Raw genomic sequence first — 22399 nt, forward strand, 5'->3', positions numbered from 1 at the left:
ATTAAAGCTGCGCTCTGATTGGTTGCTGTGGCACAAAAAGACAGTTTTCTCTTTCAAGGAATAGTCAATAGTGGGCCTCATTTATCAGCACAGTCTAGGTATGGAGACTTTGTAGAATTCTGTAGAATCTTAGACTACTTCTTAACTAGGTCTTGTTATATTCTTGTTCCTTCCCACACTGCAGCCATGGCCCTGTTAATTTCAATGGGCAGGAAATATTGCACCACCATTTCTCTACAGCCATGGCTCCGGAAACAGAATACAGCATGCAAAAGTTAAAACATTTTTTGAAAAACTCTAAAGTTGTTTTTTCACAGGGATTGTCTGCGATTTTGATATTGATGGCCTATCCTCCGAATAGGTCATAAGTATCTGACAACCCCACCAGTGAGCGGTTTGAAGAGGCAATGGTGCTTTGTCAAGTGCTGCAGCCTCTTCCTAGGCCAGTCACGTTCATCGGAAGGGAACGAGCCTGGGCCACAACATTCTACAATGGTACAGTGCTGTGCTTCTTATGCTAGGAGAAGACCATATTGCTGGGTGATCTTCAAACAGCTGATCAGTGGGGGTGCCGGATGTCTGATCCCCTCCGTTAAGAAATTGACAACCTATCACGAAGATGGGTCATCAGTATCCTACTCCCGGAAAAACCTTTTGCATTTTTGTTTCCAAAGTAACACATACAGGGAAGGGTGGACAGACGACAACACATGCTAACAGACCGTAACCAAAACAGTCAGTCAGCTCCTCACAAGCAGGACGTGTACAGGCAGGCAACACAGCGCACACACCCTGCAATGAGTAACTGCTCCCTACAGCACTGTACTTGCCCATGTAATAAGGACAATGCACACCTCACACTGTGAGCTGGCACCAGACTGGGAATGCCCGCTGAAACCCCCCTCCCAAATGGGTGACTCCAATCCTGAGTCACTAGAACAGGTTCACCATTCATCAGCTGTTCTTGGTATACACACCTCTCACGGTGCTGCCAGTGCACATCGGATTGTTTTGGACACAGTCTATACAATACATGTGCCAATAGCTTGTGAGAAAAGAACTGGAACCCTGGCTGTATATGTCCACCCAGAACAATGGAGTGATGAAATGCACCCAAAATGAGGTTGTCAGTTATTTACACAGCCATGCTGGAATGTATACATTCCCATCAGTCCTCCCCCCCGTATGACCTCACATCCATAGGGCGCACCTACACGCAGAAGCTGGTCATACACCATTGTTTAGGACCAAGTGATTATTGCTCATGTCAATTTTATATTGCCCAGTTGTGACTTTTTATACATGATTTTTTTTTTTTTACATTTCGTTTTTTTTCTACCTTTCTCTGATCAGTCAGTCTGGCATAGTACTGGTTGTATGAGCAAATGTGGCCACTATTTTTCACAGGCCACATAGACAATAATAGTCTTCCTGAGTCCTGATGGCACTTTTCTAACCGCAAAGCAGTCAGAGCCCTACCCCAAGTCAGATTAATGTGGAGTAGGCGCTCATGCACACAGTCTGTGGTGGTGGTGCAGCCAGAGAATATCTGTGCCATCTTACAGCTCCCTAATAAATCCCTGAGAAAAATCTAGGGCGCCTCCGTCTTACAGCTTCCTAATGAACCCCTGAGAAAAATGTAGGGCGCTTCTGTATAAAACTGGCTATGACTGGTGTATTTTAAATCTATAATCATTGACCCATCATGGCTTTCATGTTTCTGTGGCTATTCAACAATGGAATAGTGTACCACATTGCACTGTTCTATTCAGTCAATAAAAGCTAGCAAAAACGTAAGGCATGGCGCCAGTATGAACAGAGCCTGGGAAAATGGACACAACATGCAAGCCTCTGATAGACAGACCTATGGCCACAGCACCGCAAAACCGCAATGTAAGTGATATCAGCAATCTGACAAACACACAGAATTTCTGTTCCGGTCATTAAAAATTGTAAATAGCGAAGGAAAGGCCATCAATTTCTATACGATATGAAGAGACTTTTATTCAAAGCATTATAGCATTATCATTATGATGCTATTATGCTTCGAATAAAAGTCTATTCATATAGTCAAGAAAGTGAGTGCCAGTCCTTCTTCGATATATACTAGTGGGGCGCCTTCCCTGGACGCGCGCACCGCGTGCAAACCGCAATGCTGACCCATCTTCTTTGATATTAAAAATTTTAAGTCACTACCCACCATCCCCACGCTATTAACTGGAAACCAATATTACGTTTAGAGCATTTTTCCTATCATTTAGAAGGCATTCAAGAATTTATCGTCATACCTCCGTTCTTACTCCCTTGTCCAATATCAGAGCTCACAACATTGCAGCGTTAATTGTAGCTACGATCTAAAACAAGGCTGGTTTGTTCTAAATAATGACAGACCGGACCTAGAAATACGTGCAAAGCAGCGATTCATCCTCCACCATTGATGGTGCACTCCCCACCTCATGCAAAAATTTAAAAATAAAATAAAAAACACACAGCTCAGCAATGCCACATGGTGCGTCTTGTGTTACTGAAGCCAGCCATATAAAAAACGGCAATTCCTCATCCTCTGTCTTGCAATAAGCAATTATCAGCCAAAATAGAGCAATGATATATCACATCTCCACTGCTGCACATCAGCACCCAGTATCGAGGTCACCATGCGGCGGTGCCACCAACTGTAATCCACAGATTAACACAAACCTTCGTTCTCCTCTTCAGTAATCTGGAGGGCAGAATTGTGATTAGACATGCAGCATCTGCTGCTTTATTCCCTCAATGGCGGGACATGTTGGTGTTACAAGAGTCATATGGCGTTATAGGTTTTAAAGAGCAATCTACTACATAGTAAGCTTTGACATAGAATATGTATTTGTCATATACATTTGTTGCGACACAAATTAATACCAGAGAATCCATCATGGAAATATCTAACGGCTGAAGAAATAAAGTTGTGTGCAATTGGAATTAAAGGGAACTAGTCATCAAGATTTAGCTTCTCCTCCTAAAGTAGCACTCCCAGTACACCTCCTGCCTCACTGTGCATGCTTATTTAGACAGTTTGTGATGGCGTACCCGGTCTGTGGGACATCAATCAAGCTCGGAGGGGTACGGGCCACTAGGACTACTCGGGAGAGTGGTTCCACCCACATACCTCCTTACTGCCATCTGAATGCATCAGTCAACGTTCTTCATTAAGAAGAAACAGCCAGAAGATATAAAATTATATCTTTGTAAATCTCTCACCATAACAGTGGCAGTTTGGTGGGGGGTGTCAAATCCCAATAACAGGTTCAATTTAAAAGGGATGTCCACCTTCTGGGGCCGTTTGGCAAGTCCCCTCCACATTGCAAGACTTGCAAAGGGAAGCATGCTTATCTGCTCCATGCTGCTGGGCTCTGGCTCCTTTAGCCGCTCCTGTTTGATGGGGGTCACGTGGCCACTGCAGTCAATGACCGGGTACAGCTGTGGCATGTACCCTAAGCATCATGTCAGAGGATCACGAGATATGCTTTCCTTCGCAGGCCTAGGGATGTGGGGAGGTTCTGGCCAAAAAGCTCCCAAAGGGTGGACAACCCCTTCTTGAGGGATAGAACATAGTTACCTTCGCAGAAAAACATGTCCCACACACGCAAGACCGAGCTCCAGGGAAGAGTCCGTGAGAATGCACACATGAACCATTCAGTCATGTACAAGATGGGGTCAATCTTCTGCTTGCTTAGATGCTTGTAGGCCACCGGGGACACCTTCCGAAGCATTGAAAACAGGATTCTACCATCTAATTGGATCGCTTCCTGCAAATATTAGATGCAAAATACTATACGGTAAACCATTTTCTTTGGATTGGGACATGAATGTTAGGATAAAAATACACATTCATTAAAAAATGGGATTTGTCTAGTACAAGACTTAGGCTACTTTCACACTGGCGTTTTGGCTTTCCGTTTCTGAGATCCGTTCAGCGCTCTCACAAGCGGTCCAAAATGGATCAGTTTTGCGCTAATGCATTCTGAATGGATAAGGATCCGCTCAAAATGCATTAGTTGTTCACTCACATAGAATATGTATTTGTCATATACACTTGTTGGGACACAAATTAATACCAGAGAATCCATCATGGAAATATCTAACGGCTGAAGAAATAAAGTTGTGTGCAATTTGAATTAAAGGGAACCAGTCATCAAGATTTAGCTTCTCCTCCTAAAGTAGCACTCCCAGTACACCTCCTGCCTCACTGTGCATGCTTATTTCAGTCACCATTCCGCTCTGGAGGCGGACACCAAAACGCTGCCTGCCTGACGAAGCGGAGCCAAACGGGTTGACATTCAATGGTGTTCAAGACGGATCCGTCATGGCTATAGAAGACATAAGGGTACTCTCACCTTAGCATTATTCTTTTCCGGTATTGAGTTCCGTCCTGGAGGCTCAATACCGGAAAAAAACGCTTCAGTTTTATCCCAATTCATTCTGAATGGAAAGCATTCCGTTCAGTATGCATTAGGATGTCTTCAGTTCAGTCCCTCTACAGTATTTGGCCGGAGAAAATACCGCAGCATGATGCGGTATTCTCTCCGGCCAAAATTCCGAAACGCCGGATCCGGCATTAATTTCCATTGAAATGTATTAATGCCGGATCCGGAACCTAGTGTTCCGGCAAAACGGATCCGGTTTCCCGGTATGCGCAGACCTTTAAAAACGCGAAAAAAATAAATACTGGATCTATTTTTCCGGATGACACCAGAGAGATGGATCTGGAATCTCAATGTATTTCTCAGACGGATCCGCATCCGGATCCGTCTACAAATGATATCTGTTTGCATACGGATTTCCGGATCTGGCAGGCAGTTCCGGCAACGGAACTGCCTGCCACATCCTCACAACGCAAGTGTGAAAGTAACCTAATAAAACCGGATCTGTTCATGATGGATGCATGCGGTTGTATTATTGTAATAGAAGTGTTTTTGTGAAAGTAGCCTAACTCTTAGGCCTCCTGCACACGAACGTGTGCGCCCCGTGGTCGTGCTGCGGGCCGCAATGCACGAACACCGTCCGTGAGGCAGCCGCAGCAGATCGGATTGAAGTGAATGGGTCCGCATCCGTGATGCGGAATGCACACGGAACGGTGACAGTGTATTGCGGATCCGCAATACGGTCACGGAGCGCACACGTTCGTGTGCAATAGAGCTTAAGCTTGCAGTGCAAGACTGTTTTCAAAAGTTGCCAATACAAGGAATCTTAAAGGGGATATCCCATGATTAATGTAAAAATGATCATTAGACATCATATAGTACATGACAGTCTCTTTCTAACAGAGCTAGAACCAGCCGTGTACCTCACATAGATCCAGGGGTCACCCAATTCATTGCTCTACACATTTATTTCAGGCTGGCAGCTCAGAGGGTATGCTCTTTCTCAGGGGATGTGTCCCATCTGCTGCAGCTAATGGCAGTGGAAGAGTGAAACTAAGAATGTGCATCCACCTCCGATGGTGGACAAAGAAATTACAAAAAATAGCAAACAGCAGGTGGCGCTATACAGATGGATTTTACTGAATAGCTCAGTGGCTATGATAAATTTATATTTACATGTAATTACAAAAGTATTCAGATCCAGGTGCTGGTTTGAAAACTGTAGAATATTTTTCATGGGACGACCCCTTTAACACAGTACGTTGTATAGCTCTGTAATATGGAAATCTATCATCATGGTCTAAGGAAAATAAAAATGAATCCCCTGCAGAATTAGGGGAACTTGAAATATTGCCCAGTGTGTTCGGGCAATTGAAACATCCATGCCACAGGTCCCTTGAAGTCTAGGTCAACTAGGAGAAGCTAAATGAACACATGACCAATCATTTCCCATTACACACATATCAAGAGAATCTGGGGCAGTCCAATAATAGACACAGAGGGTTGCCAAATCTCTGCGCCTCTGAAGCAAGCCTAGTTAATGGACAGCAAAGTCTTCTAGAATCATTGCATAGGTTAATAAATACTGGGCGGGAGAAGCACTTCACATAATAAGACTATCAGAATAAAAGTAAAAATATATTAAATATTAATTCCAATAGTAAACAATTAACCACAGACTTCAAACATTTCCCTCAATGCACAAATAGCAAAAGCCACTGAAAGGTTCAATGAATAGTGTTTACAGCAGAAAAGGTTCCCTCCATGTTCATCCCAGACACTTGAGGGCTAAATGAATACATCTATTGACCAACACATTAATAAACGGACACCTTTTTTTGTTGAAAATCTGATTCACAGGCATTCATTCTTAACCGGGTTATCCGAGATAGTTAAACTGTGCAGGAACCACTTTAAAATAATAAATAATAGTGTTTCCCACTGGTCCTACAGCAATAAAATGTCGTTCATAGTCAGAAGACCGCTGCAACCAATCACTGGTCTCCGCAGTCACATATGCACGTGTCTGCTGAGGTCAGTGATTGGCTGCAGTAGTCAAAAGAATGATGAAGATGGTATCATTACTGCAGGACTAGAGCTGCAGGGACCTGAGCAGCAAAACATTTAAAGGGCAAGTCATATTTATCCTTTATTAAATAGAAGCTCCTGCTCTTTGCCAACTTTTAAAAAAAATCTGAGTCAACCCCTTTTAACATTTAAATCGATGCATGGCTTGTCAATACTGACATTACCCAGGATACAGAATTGCTGAGTGAGTAGCAAATATTACCCGCAGGGCACTGTTTCCCACAATTCTCTTGCCTAGCCTTCACTGAGCACAATTGTTCCATTATAGGAGCGGCTCATTACATGGTGCGATGAATGGAAAATATGGAGACAGCTGAATGCTAGTGTGTTCTCCAGCCCAGTGGTCAGTCCCCACTGAGAACACATTTATGGCAGATCTAATCATATATAATAGGAAAGGCCCTTTAAAAGTTGCTAAAGATGACAAGCTCTACCCAACGCAGCTTGATTTTTTTTTTGTTATTACCAATTTATAGATTTTTTTTTTAGATCATTGGATCATCTTTGCTGCCCTGCTCAGCAGTCATTGACTGGCTACCAATACACCGATACATGGCAATCCATCAATCACTATGGAGAGGGTCAAGAGGAGGCAGAGGGGGCACTGCCCCCACAGTATGACTGTGTGCAGGCCGGAGAGCACAGCACTAAAGAAATGGAGATTAAATGGCAGAATTTGACATTTTACTCCAAGAGGGGAGCTGAAGATGCAGGTATAACGTAATAGCATCCCTCCTAACCTTCAGAAAGCCATGCATGCAGGGGAAACTGTGGACCATATCTAGTTGTTTGTTTGCACCATTGTGCTATAGTTAAGGGGCAAAAAAAAGAGCCAGCTACAGCCCACCTACCCTCATCTACAGTACAAGCCTTGGTCTCCTGACATACATTGCTCCTGGGTAGCCTCCCATGGCTGCCCCCATTAGGTCTCAGGGAACATTAATTATTGTAACTTCCCAAGACCTGTAATTTGTTAGGAAAGAAGTCAAGGTCACAAGGGTGGACCCATGGAGCTGCAGACGGCCTGTAGGATGCCCTCCACTTTCCTATACTAACCTTTATAGAGTCCATTTAGATGCAAAGCACATCTCACTTCCTTCAGACTACTTACATAAAGCTGATAGTATACAGTCAAATATTTGAGCTTCATGAATGAACCATTTTGACTGCGGTAACAATTTTAGCTTTAAAAAAAAAATTTAAAAAAAAGGGTCAAGTGTTTTGTGACAGAAAGAAACCCAAAATTCTCCATCAGTTCTTACCAGCTTCTCACTGTAATATCCCGGCAGATACTTCTCACAGATCTGTACCAAACACCAGAATGCTTGCTGTGGAAGAAAGGAAACCTGTAAGTGCAGAAGACCACATTCATGTCCAGTATGCTGGAGGCCGCACTACCCTACTTGCCTCCGCTGGCATATGCATAAGCAGGACAGCTGCAATAGGTGCCTGGGCTTGACAGTATCCTTCATCTGGTCGGTGAAGAGTGTAAGCTTTTAGTACCCTAAACAGATCTTGTTGACTGCAAGAATAAAAGGAGACCAGATTACTTTGCTCCATCTCATGCTTGTACGATTTACAGTGTGAAAGCATATAACTAGATACGCATAGCGGTTTTGTTTCCCCAAAATAAATCATGACCCCTCGGTACAACTGAATGACAATGCAGAACATGGGAGAAAAGTCCACAAGAACAACACAATATAGTTAGAAAACCGGTGGCATATTGGTGGTGGTTGCTGGCTTATGACTGATGGCGGGTGTTTCACTTGAAATCTCGGGCTCCCAATTTACTGCTGGAAAGTCACCCACACTTAGGGGGTCAATGCTGGCACATTTTAGCACCCATATTACATCTGCAAATCCTGGGTCTAATGATGCAGACTTACAGCACCATAGATTCCTGCAGTCTGGCCAGGATCTTGCAGCCATCTGCATGGGTCTGTCACTTCTCCAAGCCTGTGGCACAGGGCAGTAGCCGTTCCACCCACTGTTTGCAGTCTCCACAGGACCTCCCTGTAGGGACCCTCACTCTGCTGTTTCTTGATAGGTCTGGAGAACTCTTGATCCACTGCCCCACTGACTAGCAGAACCGGAGGGGAAGGTGTACTAGAACAGGCATACACTCCTTTTATTACCCTCCCCAAAGTATTCTATGCTCCTGCCAAAGTGGGGAACCTTTGATGCCTCAACACACTTATGGGCACAAAGCCAGCACTCATCAGGCCAACCTCTCTGCACACTCACATAATTATGACCGAAGTGCTAAATAAAAGACTCCCTAGCTTGGAGGACGGTGACCAGGCCAGTTATTCAAAGCAAAGAAAATGAACCGCGCCTTATTAAAACAGAAATAAAATGCTGCAGTCTACTATACATCACAAGAAACACACAGCAATTAAAGCAGCATATACATCTTATAACACAGTGTAACTAACCCGTTCTGCGCCAGTGGGGACAGCTCCACCACCCTGCACAGGACCTATTTCCATTAGAATGGGTTAAATGCATGTACAGGGCAGGGAGTTAGTCTAATTATACAGCACTTAAAGCTCTGTTCTAAAATAATCGTGGCATTGTGCCATTACATGATTTCATAAATCTGCTGTCCTCAGGCTTGCAGCCCTAAATCAATAACCTGAGCAAAATGTGGTCACATAGTCAGGAAAAGCCTGAATAATGCAGAACAGACAACCGCCAATAAAGCCATCTGAAAAGCACTGGTATTAACTTCAGCATGCCAAGACTCGAAAAATTAATAATCAATAGTGCTCATCTGCAGCAAATATCTAGAAATAACTCACCCGTGACCCCCTCGAGCGACAAACATCTCATGAAAAGGAAACTGCCGGTGGAGGTCTCTTTCTATGATGTCCACCCATTTTGGGTCACCTGCCATTGAGTCCAGCTCCTGAAAGAACCTCAAAGTTTTAGCGGTGGGACTAAAAGGCTTATCAGAACTCACAGCATTATTTCCAGTTACCCTTACAGTAAATTTGTTGGGGTTCTGGTCCATCTTAACCCTGCTTCCGGAAAGGTACTGCCAGGCACGGCCACGCAGTGAAGGCGGGATCCCCTTCTGACATCTCAGCTTTATCTGAAGATTAAAGAGGATTTCCAGGTGTATGTATAGTAATAAGAAACATTACATGTGATATGATCCATGCTTCCATTACATAGCTGTGATCACAGGGGAGCCTGTGTAATAAGAAGCCACCTGAAAGCAAACCTTGCATCTGCACCTGCAGCGGACACTGAGAATCTGCCACTGATGTATACATCATCTCATGGGAAAGGGTGGAGGAGGAGAACTGTGTAAAGGCTCATGCACACGACCGCTGCCAGTTTTGCGGTCCGCAAATTGCATGGATACCGGCTGTGTGCATTCAGCATGTCCGGCCGCTAATAGAACAGTCCCATCCTTGTCCGTAATGCGGGCAATAATAGGAGATGTTCTGGACGTACACGGAAAAAAATTTAATAATATATAAAATACATGTGCATGACACCTAACACAGGGGTGCACAACCAGGTCTGAGGGGTATTCTCATCTGAGGTATTTAAAGGGAACCTGTCACCAGGATTTTGTGTATAGAGCTGAGGACATGGGTTGCTAGATGGCCGCTAGCACATCCGCAATACCCAGTCCCCATAGCTCTGTGTGCTTTTATTGTGTAAAAAAATATATGCAAATTAACCTGAGAGGAGTCCTGTACGCGAGATGAGTCAGGGACAGGACTCATCTCAGGTTAATTTGCATATGTATCAAATCGTTTTTTTTCACAATAAAAGCACACAGAGCTATGGGGACTGGGTATTGCGGATGTGCTAGCGGCCATCTAGCAACCCGTGTCCTCAGCTCTATACACAAAATCCCGGTGACAGGTTCCCTTTAAAGCATATTCTATTTCTGGGACTGCTCACCTAATGGAAAAATGGGGGTCCTAAGCACGTGTGTGTCTCTTTGTATTGTAGAATTTGAGCCTTATGGAAACACCGGCGAGAGAGAGGCATAAACTAAAATGGAGATCGCCACACACATGCACAGCCATCTCTCCACCTTGTCAATCAGAGGACCCACAGTCTCCTGATATTTTGGGAGATATGAAATATAAACATATGCGTAGGTTAGAAGCCACACAACGCCATTGCAGGGTACTTGGGCCACACAGTCAGAGGCTGTACACCCCTGGTCTCACCAGTCATTGTCCAGCTTCTATTTTTCCAGAATAAGTTAAGAAACACAAGTGGTTGGCTGTGGTGTTACAACTGGACAGTCGACTTCTGATTTACCAATATAGGATCCCATGGCAAAGCATGGGGAAATGTTCTTCAACTTTAAAGGGTTTGTCCCATGAAGAGAACTTATGCACAAGTACGTCTGATTGGCAGGGGTCCAACCGATCATACGAGCAGAGTCCAATGCTCTCAATTTGAATGAAACTGCAGACACACATGCATTTCCACTGCTGCATTAATCTCTATGGGACGGCTGGGACAAGCGCTCGGCAGCCCCATAAAGCTAAATGGTTGATCCCCGCTCCATTCAAATGGGCAGAACAAGTCCGCATTCACGTGATCGGTGGTCAGACCGCTTCCAATCAGACACTATGCTGTGGATAGGGGATAAGGGGTCTTCGTGGGATAACCCCTTTAAGGTACTGTCAAACCATTTTTCCTTGGATATTACAGTGAATTTTACTCAAATAATCCATGTCTATAGTAATAAGTAAATGGTTTCCTTCAGATGGAAAACAGTTCATTAACACCATGGTGGGATTAATACCTAAAAACCTCTATTCGGTCTAACATTTGAAGTCTCTATTTAAAGACTGCATGGGATTTTCTCTATTCATATACACAGTTGGACACATTTCTGCAGGTTGCCCTTGGAAACAGACAGCAGATTGGTATCCCTGGATTATCAGACATGTGAGCTAACTGTGCACTGGTCAGCTGAGTTCCCACAATGCAATGCCCTCGGGAAAGAAGAAGCCAGCAGAATTTCCAAATGACCTTTAGCCATGAACAGAGGGAAAAATATACAATTTTAAAAACAGACCAGTCATCTATCCTCTGTTTTAATACATTTCTTTTAGTACATTTCTGCTACTCCTCCCAGCGTATTTTCTCAGAATTCTGTGTTCTGCTGTTCCTCTGTTATCCCTCCCATCAAATATTTGAACTGTCATCTGGATAATACCATTGTCAAAGGGGCATACCCTAACAATTTGACACGGTCAGCACTGATTAGAAAGTGTCAGTGTGCAGGGACCAATTGGTACAAATCAGTTATCCATATACTCAATTTGTAGGAGGAATAACAGAGGAACAGCACAGAAAATACAATTTCATGGCATACGCAAATATTTACTAAACAGACATGTCAGAAGAGGTGACAGGTCCTCTTTAAAATGGGTACAAAAGATATAAGTACAGCATTTGCTCAGCGTTCTCAGCATTTAACTGTTACCATCTTTGGGTCTGCAGTGGAATTTTCCCTTTAGTCATATTCTAAAATCACCCTACATGTCCAGCCCAACAACCCGAGACATAACACTTGGCTCATGGAGGTTCTGTCTAGACAAACTGCTGCAATGTTAAGTCCTGAGCTTCACCATAAGGCGGTATTAGCTATACTTCATGCCATCCACTAAGTGCTGAAGTCAGTAGAGTCAGAAGAATCAAGACTGGGCTTGTTTACTGTCTACAGGAGAGAACACTCCAAACAATATGGAGAATCAGCACGGTATACTGCGACCATACTCAGGGACCGCTGCCGTATGGAGAATCAGCACGGTATACTGCGACCATTCTCAGGGACCACTGCCGTATGGAGAATCAGCATTGTATACTGCGACCATACTCAGGGACCGCTGCCGTATGGAGAATCAGCACTGTATACTGCGACCATACTCAGGGACCACTGCCGTATGGAGAATCAGCACGGTATACTGCGACCATACTCAGGGACCACTGCCGCATGGAGAATCAGCACTGTATACTGCGACCATACTCAGGGACCACTGCCGTATGGAGAATCAGCACGGTATACTACGACCATACTCAGGGACCACTGCCGTATGGAGAATCAGCACTGTATACTGCGACCATACTCAGGGACCGCTGCCGTATGGAGAATCAGCACTGTATACTGCGACCATACTCAGGGACCACTGCCGTATGGAGAATCAGCACTGTATACTGCGACCATACTCAGGGACCGCTGCCGTATGGAGAATCAGCACGGTATACTGCGACCATACTCAGGGACCGCTGCCGTATGGAGAATCAGCACGGTATACTGCGACCATTCTCAGGGACCACTGCCGTATGGAGAATCAGCATTGTATACTGCGACCATACTCAGGGACCACTGCCGTATGGAGAATCAGCATTGTATACTGCGACCATACTCAGGGACCACTGCCGTATGGAGTGTCAGCACTGTATACTGCGACCATACTCAGGGACCACTGCCGTATGGAGTGTCAGCACTGTATACTGCGACCATACTCAGGGACCACTGCCGTATGGAGTGTCAGCACTGTATACTGCGACCATACTCAGGGACCACTGCCGTATGGAGAGTCAGCACTGTATACTGCGACCATACTCAGGGACCACTGCCGTATGGAGAGTCAGCACTGTATACTGCGACCATACTCAGGGACCACTGCCGTATGGAGAGTCAGCACTGTATACTGCGACCATACTCAGGGACCACTGCCGTATGGAGAATCAGCACTGTATACTGCGACCATACTCAGGGACCACTGCCGTATGGAGTGTCAGCATTGTATACTGCGACCATACTCAGGGACCACTGCCGTATGGAGAATCAGCACTGTATACTGCGACCATACTCAGGGACCACTGCCGTATGGAGTGTCAGCACTGTATACTGCGACCATACTCAGGGACCACTGCCGTATGGAGAGTCAGCACTGTATACTGCGACCATACTCAGGGACCACTGCCGTATGGAGTGTCAGCATTGTATACTGCGACCATACTCAGGGACCACTGCCGTATGGAGTGTCAGCACTATAGTGTAGCTCCTGCAGCTTCTTACTGTATTAACTACCTCCTACATCAGAGCTCCCCCAGCATTTACTAGGCTATACAGCGCCTTTGTAGTGCTGCAAGCGTCTGACCTCATTTATTGTGTAAGTATAGGCCTTGTTCATAGTGTATACAGTCGGTGTACAAAGTACAAGCCAAAGCAGCACTCCTTCCTGACCTGTGCACGTTCCTCACAATCTACCCGTCCACGTGAACTTGCAAGTCTTTCCAGTCAAACCCAGGCCCGTTCTTCTGGAACAGACAGGAGTCTTCTCTGCGAAACACAAATATGTCCCAAAACACCCAAGGGTGCTCTGAGCACACCCTTCCTTGCTGCACCCAGATGATAGGGTGGTGGTGTTACTGAATGGCAATGTACAGACTAGTTAATCTGCTGCCCATTTTAACATATCTGCATATTCCATTCACACATCAGCCTACCTTCTTGTGCCTCTTCGCCATCCATTTGTCCCAATTTAGCAGCATGTCCAGCCATTTTGCTTCCCTCTGTCTTAAGACCTCAACGGGCAATTCCTGCTCCCTGTGGAGAAAACACAAGACATAAACCCACATGTGGTTGGCAAGGTTTTACTAGAAAACACAGGCTAAAGGACTGCTGCCATCAGGGACCCCAAGGAGTAACTTGGGGCCCTCTATGGCATTAACACCTCTCAACTAATTGCAAGATTAAAAGGATTATGCGCTTTGGACAACAGGCGTCTGTCAGCAGTTTTGACCATCCGAAATGCTGACCGCACTAGGTAGGCAGGGGAGAGCAGTACAAACATATCTTTGTGGCACTTTTATTCTGCTCCTTCAAGTGCCAAGGAGGTGCAGCTTTAGGCCGGGTTCACACGAACGTGTGTGACCCGTGCCTGTGAAGCGGCCCGCAAATAGCGGGCCGCAATGCTTGTTCACCGGCCGTAGGTCAGCCGCATCGGATCGCGGACCCATTCACTTTAATGGGTCAGCGATCCGGCCGTTCCGCGAAAAGATAGGACTTGTTCTATCTTTTAGCGGAACGGAACAACGGGACGTAACCCCAGGAGGCACTCCGTAGTGCTTCCGAGGGGTCCCGTCCCGTGCGGCCGTTCCGCGATTCCGGATTAGCGGACCCATTGAAGTGAATGGGTCCGCATCCGTGATGCGGAATTGACACGGAACTGTGGCCGTGTATTGCGGGCCGCAATACGGCCACGGGTCACGCACGTTCGTGTGAACTTAGCCTTACTGTGAAGAGCTCTCTGCACTGAGCCGCTTCACACGCTCCTATGCTCTGAGTGATGGCTGTACCATCCAACCCTGAGACCACCAGTGGACCTCTGCCTTCAGTGTGCTGAAAGAGGTTCTCTGAGAATGGTTTAAGATGGCTGCCAGCAAGCGGTCCTAAAATGTGAACAGGGCGGGTTGTCTCCACTTGCTTGGGGGGGTATAGAACCTAACTATACTCCAGCACTTGCACATACTACATACTGGTTGCCATATCATAGGCAGGATCCCATCATTACCATCTATTGTTGAGCAGTGTGAGGCCCTGCCCCTTTATGCCCCTAGGAATCTCTGCAAGTGGATGCAAACAGTCCGGCCAGTCCTGCTCATACACTAGGACAATTTGCTGGCAAGCCATTTTAAATCATTCCCGGAAAAACCCTTTAAGGAGCAGAATACAACATCATATTCACACTACTCCTGATGATAAAAACTACAAAAATGTATGTTTATACTGCTACCCGAGCCCCTACCTAGTGCAGTCAGCAGTTTAGCATGATCATAACTGCTGACAGACTTCCTTTAAACAGTTTCCATTTAAATCAATGTGTTGCCAGTACAATACACAGAAGTGCTAGGTCCCTAGGAGTAAGACACACTTAGCTAGATTGAAGATCTACTGTAAACAGAAGAAAGTTCAGAATGAGGGAAACCCTATAATTTTTTGATTCATTCATTTTCAGACCCCTTGATACTGAGTTTACAACCTGATCTCAGGCTAGTTTCACACCAGAGTTAGAGACATCTGGTAGAGAACAGCCTAGCAGAGTTCTCTGGATCAGACATAGCCGATAAGTGCCACCTTCCCGCTGGACCCCATTGACTATAATGGGAACCAGACGAGATCCGGCCGCTCCCAGGATTCTGCCGGTCAGAAAAACCTGCAGCATGCAGGAAGGGAGGGGGTGGGAAGAACAGAGAGCAGTCTGCAGTGCTCTGAAGGATTTATGTCAGATGCAGCAGCACCACCAGCTAGGTGAAGGAATTATACATACTCTGCAGAAGTAAATTGTTAGGAAATATTTAATGAAAACTACGGCATTTACAAAGTTACTTAATTTTGCATGTGGGAAGCAAATAAACAAAAATTAAAAGAAGGGGAAAAATTCAGCACAAGGGTGTTTTTTAAAAGGCCATAGTAAAATGTGGGGCATTATTATAGATCTTATTTAGTGCTAAAACCAGTTTCTCAATAGGTCTTTATTTAAAAAAAACTGTTGTCCTTACAGCGAATTCCATCAGAGAAGCTGCCTGACGACTTGATATGTAACCCCTTATCTCTGTATTCCTGAAAGCTCATAAACAAAAACACTCATTTAAAATGGAATCAAATTCATATTCACACAAATTTGATTTTTAATCTGCAAAAAAAAAAATGGATCAATGAAAAAGGATAGTTTTGGTTTGCACTGGATATTTTACTCACTCCCATCAATAGCAATTTGATTGGCTATTCTGATGAGAAAAATGGACCAAAATAGGACCTACAGCGGGTTTCTCAGATCAGGTATGTGAATCTGTTAAAAAAAAAAAAAATGTGTGAATAGTCCTACTGACTACGGTCCTTTTAAAAGTGGATAGCGGATGGACGAACAATACAGTCATGTGAATAAGCCCTTACTGTATTTCTAGAAAAAGTTGATTATAAAACCAATTTGCACTTATTCTACATTTATCAATCACCACCTTTTTTTGTTTCCAATGTGCTCTTTTTCCATGTCCCCAATTTACTTCCACAGTACTGTACAAAGGGGAAAAGCAAGCACACTGGCAGATTGCTCAGTCTAGTATTTGCATGCAGCGCACAGAGGTTGTGTGTGGTGTGGACTAATAAAGGGAACAAATACAGTGTACAATGCTATTATCACATAAGCATTTCTGGCAGAGGAACAGCTTCCCGAAGTTCCCCGGTCCTAGCCTAGCCACATAATACAGTTCTCTGCCGGACCCCACTAACTATAGTGATATCTGGCTGCTTTCCAGCATAAATGTCAGGTTTCGGCCAGACAAAAATTTTGCATCTGCAACTTTTTGTCTGGCCGAACGCCGACATTTCACCGGATCCCATTTTAATCAAAGGGGATCTGGCCATGCATGGCATTATCTGACGGATTTGTAAACGCATATATGAATGTACCCTAAGAGAGCAACGGCCACAACTTATGACATAACCATGGGGCTTGGCAGTCACACAAGCGTGTAGTTGGCATCAATGTGTGTAAACGTCCTTCGATACAACTACAGAACAAGAATCACCCTGATCCACTTAGGTAGCCATGCCCAAGGGCTCTATTAAAGGGGTTTTCCTCATTCATATTGATGATCTATGCTCAGGATTGGCCATCAATATTTGATCGGTGGGGCTTCAACACGCTGCCGATCAGCTGTTCCCAAGTAGCTTCACTGCTGGAAACAGGGGCCGGAACTACAAAGATCTGTCCATTGTGTAGTGGATGAGCTGGTTACTGAAGTGAATGGCTACAGCACGGCGGTAACCACCTCTGTCCACTACACAATGTATGGAGATGTGTAGTACCCATGCCACAGCTACGCGGTAACAGTCCATCGGTCGAGATGTTAGCGGATCAGATATTGATGGCCTATCCTGAGGATAAGCCATCAATAAGACTATACTGGAAAACCCCTTTACAGTACTGTTTGCATCAAATTATTTAGGTGGACTTGAACATAAAGGTCTTCTACAGTATTTCATGTAAATTCCTGCTCATTCTGGGCTTTGAAGTCAAAGAGGCGGTCGATTGACAGATATCCCTGTATACACAGTCATAGAGGGGAGGCTGTCAATCACTGATAGGACTGCCTCCTTGACTTCAAAGCCCAGAACGAGCAGGGATATAATTTAATGAAATACAAGTTAGGGCCAATTTACATGATTTTGGAGGTCGGATGCGGACCCATTCATTTCAATGGGACCACAGCACACAGTGTACGGTCTGCATCCATACTGCTGTTCCGCAGCCCTGCAGAAAAATAGAACATGTCCTATTCTTGTCCATATTACAGATTAGGATAGTACTGTTCAATTATGGGCCAAACACATTCCGTTCCACAAATGCAGAACGCACATAGCCGGTACCCATGTTTTGCAGATGCATCATTTGCGGACCGCAAAACAGGCAATGGTCGTGTACATGAGCCCTAAGAAACACCCTTGAACATGAAATGCCAGTAATCACAAGCTCAGCCTCACAGAACCTTCAATAAACACATGTATTATGTATCATACATACTAAATTCTTCAAAAGGTCCACCACAGAGGAAAGTCACCATGCTACCTATGATAGGAAGGTAAAATCATATTTCTTTTCAGCTGTATGTATTGTAATTGTGGTGAAATCTGAACAGGAAATGACTACCCCTAGTGCTGAAGAGGTTAATTTCATCCCCATTATTTAGCATCATTATTGCAGGCCATTGAGAAAACATAATTACAAGCAAGATGTCTATCAGTGCCAATTAAAACCCCGCCCATGTTTTTGCCAGAACTACGAGTCATTCTGAAGGAGTGTAAGATAGATAGACTATGAAGGATAGGTACATACAGGCTCGGACTGGCCCAGCGGGGAGGTGGGGGATTCCTCGGTGGGCACCCAGTCTCCTGCGCCCAAGATAAGATGGAGGAGTAATTATTTCTCCTTTCTCAGGAGATAATTATTGTAACAAACCAGGTGGCAGTATCGCAGTGATGCTGCCTCCTACTGCTGTACATTGTACAGGAGGCCCCGCAGTATCTTCTAGACTTCTGGGGCTGCTGACTGTGAAGGAGGAGAGAACATGTCTGGCCATCCTTCCGCCCTCCCTGCTGTCAGGAAACTGTGGCTGCTGGAGAGAAGGACTCCTCTGCGGTGCTGGGCTGATTTCTCAGGTGTGTGTGACAGATGCCCCCCCCCCCCCCCCCCCCAATGCCCCCACTCTGAAAGCACCCCTAATATTGAATCTTCTCCAGTTGCCCCCTAATACCACTGCAGCTGCTCCAGGATCCACTATTACCCTGCCTCAGGTGACCCTAATGTCTTTAGTTACTTTAGGTTCACCCCCATAAGTGCCCCAACTCCAGATGCCCCCACTCTAAATGCACCACTAATATTGCCTCTTCGCCAGTTACCCCTGCTCCAGGATCCCCACTATTACCCTGAATCAGGTGACCCCAACATCTCTGTTTCAGTTATGACCCTCTGTTTGTGCCCTTTGTTCACGTTGCTCCTCTAGCACCTTTGCTTGGGCTTTGTTAAAGGTTGTGACCTGCAAAGGGGGTTGGACTTCTGCCGGAAAAATTCTGCACAGTGCATCACATTCTCCAATATTGACCCGTATGGTTTACATGGCAGCAGTGATGATATTCCGTATTTACAGGCATCACTGCTGCCATGTAAAGAGGTACTGGCAGCCACTCAGTCAAGAAGGGGGATTAGTGGGGGCTCCAGCATTCAGACCCCCACGGATCACTTAGTTATCCCTGATCCTGTGGATAGAGGAGAACTAGAAAAGTGGACACAGGCCCTCTAACAGGCGAGCATTTCTATTTTAGTTTGACAAATATTTTGGGCTAGATTTTTTAATTTTTATTTAATTTGATTTTTTTTTACACCCAAAGAAAACCTTTAAAGGGAGTCTGTCACCACATTTGGGCATATTAGACCGATCAAACAGAGTTATATGATCCACCCAGAACTTAAAAACGGTACCTTTGTTGTAGAAAACAGACTTTTCTTTTAGCCGAAAATGAACTTATAAGGTTATGTTAATGAGCCCTCTCAAGTGCCCAGGGCGGTCTCTCAATTCTCGGAGCCCCAGGCAGCACCTCCTCAACGGCTCATAACCCCGCCCTCCGTGCGCCTCTGCCCGCCCGTTTACTCCCCTCCCCTGTCCTTTTTCACTGCGGCTGTGCGGTCCAAATCGTAGCGGGCGCATGCGCAGTAGGTATTGCGATGCCCTGCCAGGAGCGGGCATCGCACTGCGCATGCGCCCGCTACGATTTGGACCGCACAGCCGCAGTGGAAAAGGACAGGGGAGGGGAGTAAACGGGCGGGCAGAGGCGCACGGAGGGCGGGGTTATGAGCCGTTGAGGAGGTGCTGCCTGGGGCTCCGAGGATTGAGAGACCGCCCTGGGCACTTGAGAGGGCTCATTAACATAACCTTATAAGTTCATTTTCGGCTAAAAGAAAAGTTTGTTTTCTACAACAAAGGTACCGTTTTTAAGTTCTGGGTGGATCATATAACCCTATTTGATCGGTCTAATATGCCCAAATGTGGTGACAGACTCCCTTTAAGGATAGGGAATGTGAAAAGGTAAGCAGCTATGACACATGGTCTTAAAGGGGTTGTCTCACTTCAGCAAGTCGGATTTATCATGTAGAGAAAGTTAATACAAGCCACTTATTAATATATTGTTATTATCCATATTGCTTCCTTTGCTGGCTGGATTCATTTTTCCATCACATTATACACTGCTCGTTTCGATGATTACGACCACCCTGCAATCCATCAGTGGTGGTCGTGCTTGCACACTATAAGATAAAGCACTAGCCTATGTGCGCTCCCATGGTCATGTGACCTATCTAAGAAGGTATATGTATCTGGTTCTGTTCACATTGTCAGTTGCTTGAAAAAAGACCACACAGGTCAAAACGGCACATTTTTGCTGGTGAATAAACCTCTGGAAATTCAAGGTTGGAGAGTGCTGCGGTTTTCTTTACAAGTGTACCCATGGTCCCGGCCACCAGAGAGGCTGACGCTTTTGCCTATAGTGTGCAAGCATAATCGCCACTGATGGACTGCAGGGTGGTCTGTAACCATGGAAACGAGCAGTGTATAATGTGATGGAAATAGGAATCCAGCCAGCAAAGCAATATGAATAATAACAGTATATTAGTAAGTGGCTTGTATTAACATGGATACCGGATGTGTGCATTCCACATTATGCAGAACAGAACAGCCGGCCTCTAATAGAACAGTCCTATCTTTGTCTGTAATGCCGACAATAATAGGACATCATTTTGTGTAAACAGCCATGCAGACATACAGACACTGAATGCACATGGAGTAATTCCCGTTTTTTGCGGCCCATTGAAGTGAATGGTTTCACATACAGGCCACAAAAATAATAAATGGTACGGACACGGAAAAAAAATAAGTTTGTGTGCAGGATCCCTAAGGTGGGCCCCCAGAATCAGTTACACTGGTGGACTCTAGGTACCCCAGTACGACACTGGGTACGTACAGATATATAGATAGGATACACACACAACCCAATTTCAAAAAAGTTGGGACGTTGTATAAAATGTAAATAAAACAATGCAATGATTTGTAAATCTAATAGACCCATATGTTATTCACAATAGATCATCTATCACATATTTAAAGTGAGACATTTTACCATTTCATGAAAAAAAAAAAAAAAAAATTTTGAACTTTATGGCAGTAAAACATCTCAAAAAAGTTGAGAAAGGGCTATGTCCACTATTGTGCAAATGTCTGTGAAGTGTGGAGACCAATTGCTGGAGTTTTGGGATAGGAAGATTGTCCCATTCTTGTCTGATGTAGGATTCTTGCTGCTCTTTTCTGGATTTTTCGTTTCATGATCCGCCAAATGTTTTCTGTTGGTGGGAGGTCTGGACTGCAGGCCGGTGCAGCACCCGGACACTTCTTCTGTGTATGCAGTATGTGGTGTATCATCATCTTGCTGAAATATGCAAGCTAGGCCTTCCATAAAAGAGGTTGTCTGGATGGGAGCATATGTAAAACCTCTATATACTGTTCAGAAAGTGCCTTTCCAGATGTGTAAGATGCCCACGCCATGGGCACTAATGTAACCCCATACCATCAGAGATGCAGGCTTTTGAACTGTAACAACTGGATGGTCCCTCTCCTCTGGAGTCCACAGAACACCTTGTCCGTAGTTTTAACAAAAAGTTTCAAATTTTATTTCATCAGACGACAGAACAGTTTTCGGTTTTGCTTCAGTTCATTTTAAATGAGATTTGCCCCAGAGAGGAAGGTGGCGTTTCTGGAAAGAGTTGACATAGGGCTTCTTGTTTGCATGATACAGCTTTAGAAAAGAATTGTAAGCGGCTCACCCACCAATGCAGAGATGGACCTGTATGTATATAAAATAAAAAATAAAAATGTGGGGAGCACTCAATCCTAAGTGAGTGCCCCCCACATTTTTCTTTTTTCTATGATACAGCTTTAACTTGCATTTGTGGATAGCACAGCGAACTGTGTTTATAGACAATGATTTCTGGAAGGGTTCCAGATCCTGAGCCCACTGGTGATCTCCAGTACAGAATCATGCGTGCATTTAACGCAGTGCTGCCCGTAGATCACAAGCATCCAATATTAACCGTCTGCTTTGTCCCTTGCACACATGGATTTCTCCAGATTCTCTGAATCTTTTGACAATATATACTGTAGATGGTTGGATAGTCAAAGTCTTTGCAACTTTACGTTGAGGAAGATTTATCTGAAATTGTTCCACAGATTGATGACCCTCTGCATTTCTCATGTGCTCTTTTAATACCAGTCAAGTTATAATTTGCTCCTCCAGCTGTTTT

General features: G+C 44.8%; 1 protein-coding gene and 1 long non-coding RNA gene across 2 annotated transcripts in view; both read right to left on the bottom strand.

Annotated features, from left to right (window-relative positions):
• Positions 1-22399, bottom strand: part of TBC1D10A (TBC1 domain family member 10A) — a 55910-nt gene that overhangs the window by 8133 nt on the left and 25378 nt on the right. Inside the window, exons 2-7 of the mRNA XM_040416702.1 lie at positions 13998-14097; positions 9481-9588; positions 9296-9402; positions 7899-8013; positions 7754-7819; positions 3599-3788 (exon numbers count right to left, since the gene is read on the bottom strand). Coding sequence (XP_040272636.1) covers positions 3599-3788; positions 7754-7819; positions 7899-8013; positions 9296-9402; positions 9481-9588; positions 13998-14097 — 686 coding nt within the window. The remainder of the gene's footprint in view (positions 1-3598; positions 3789-7753; positions 7820-7898; positions 8014-9295; positions 9403-9480; positions 9589-13997; positions 14098-22399) is intronic.
• Positions 228-1385, bottom strand: LOC120988917. The gene is made up of 2 exons (XR_005776202.1): positions 652-1385; positions 228-324 (listed from the first exon to the last, which is right to left on the bottom strand). It is a non-coding gene; the product is annotated as an uncharacterized LOC120988917 (long non-coding RNA).

The sequence above is a fragment of the Bufo bufo genome, chromosome 2 (genome assembly GCF_905171765.1).
Source record: "Bufo bufo chromosome 2, aBufBuf1.1, whole genome shotgun sequence".
Classification (NCBI taxonomy): Eukaryota; Metazoa; Chordata; class Amphibia; order Anura; family Bufonidae; genus Bufo; species Bufo bufo.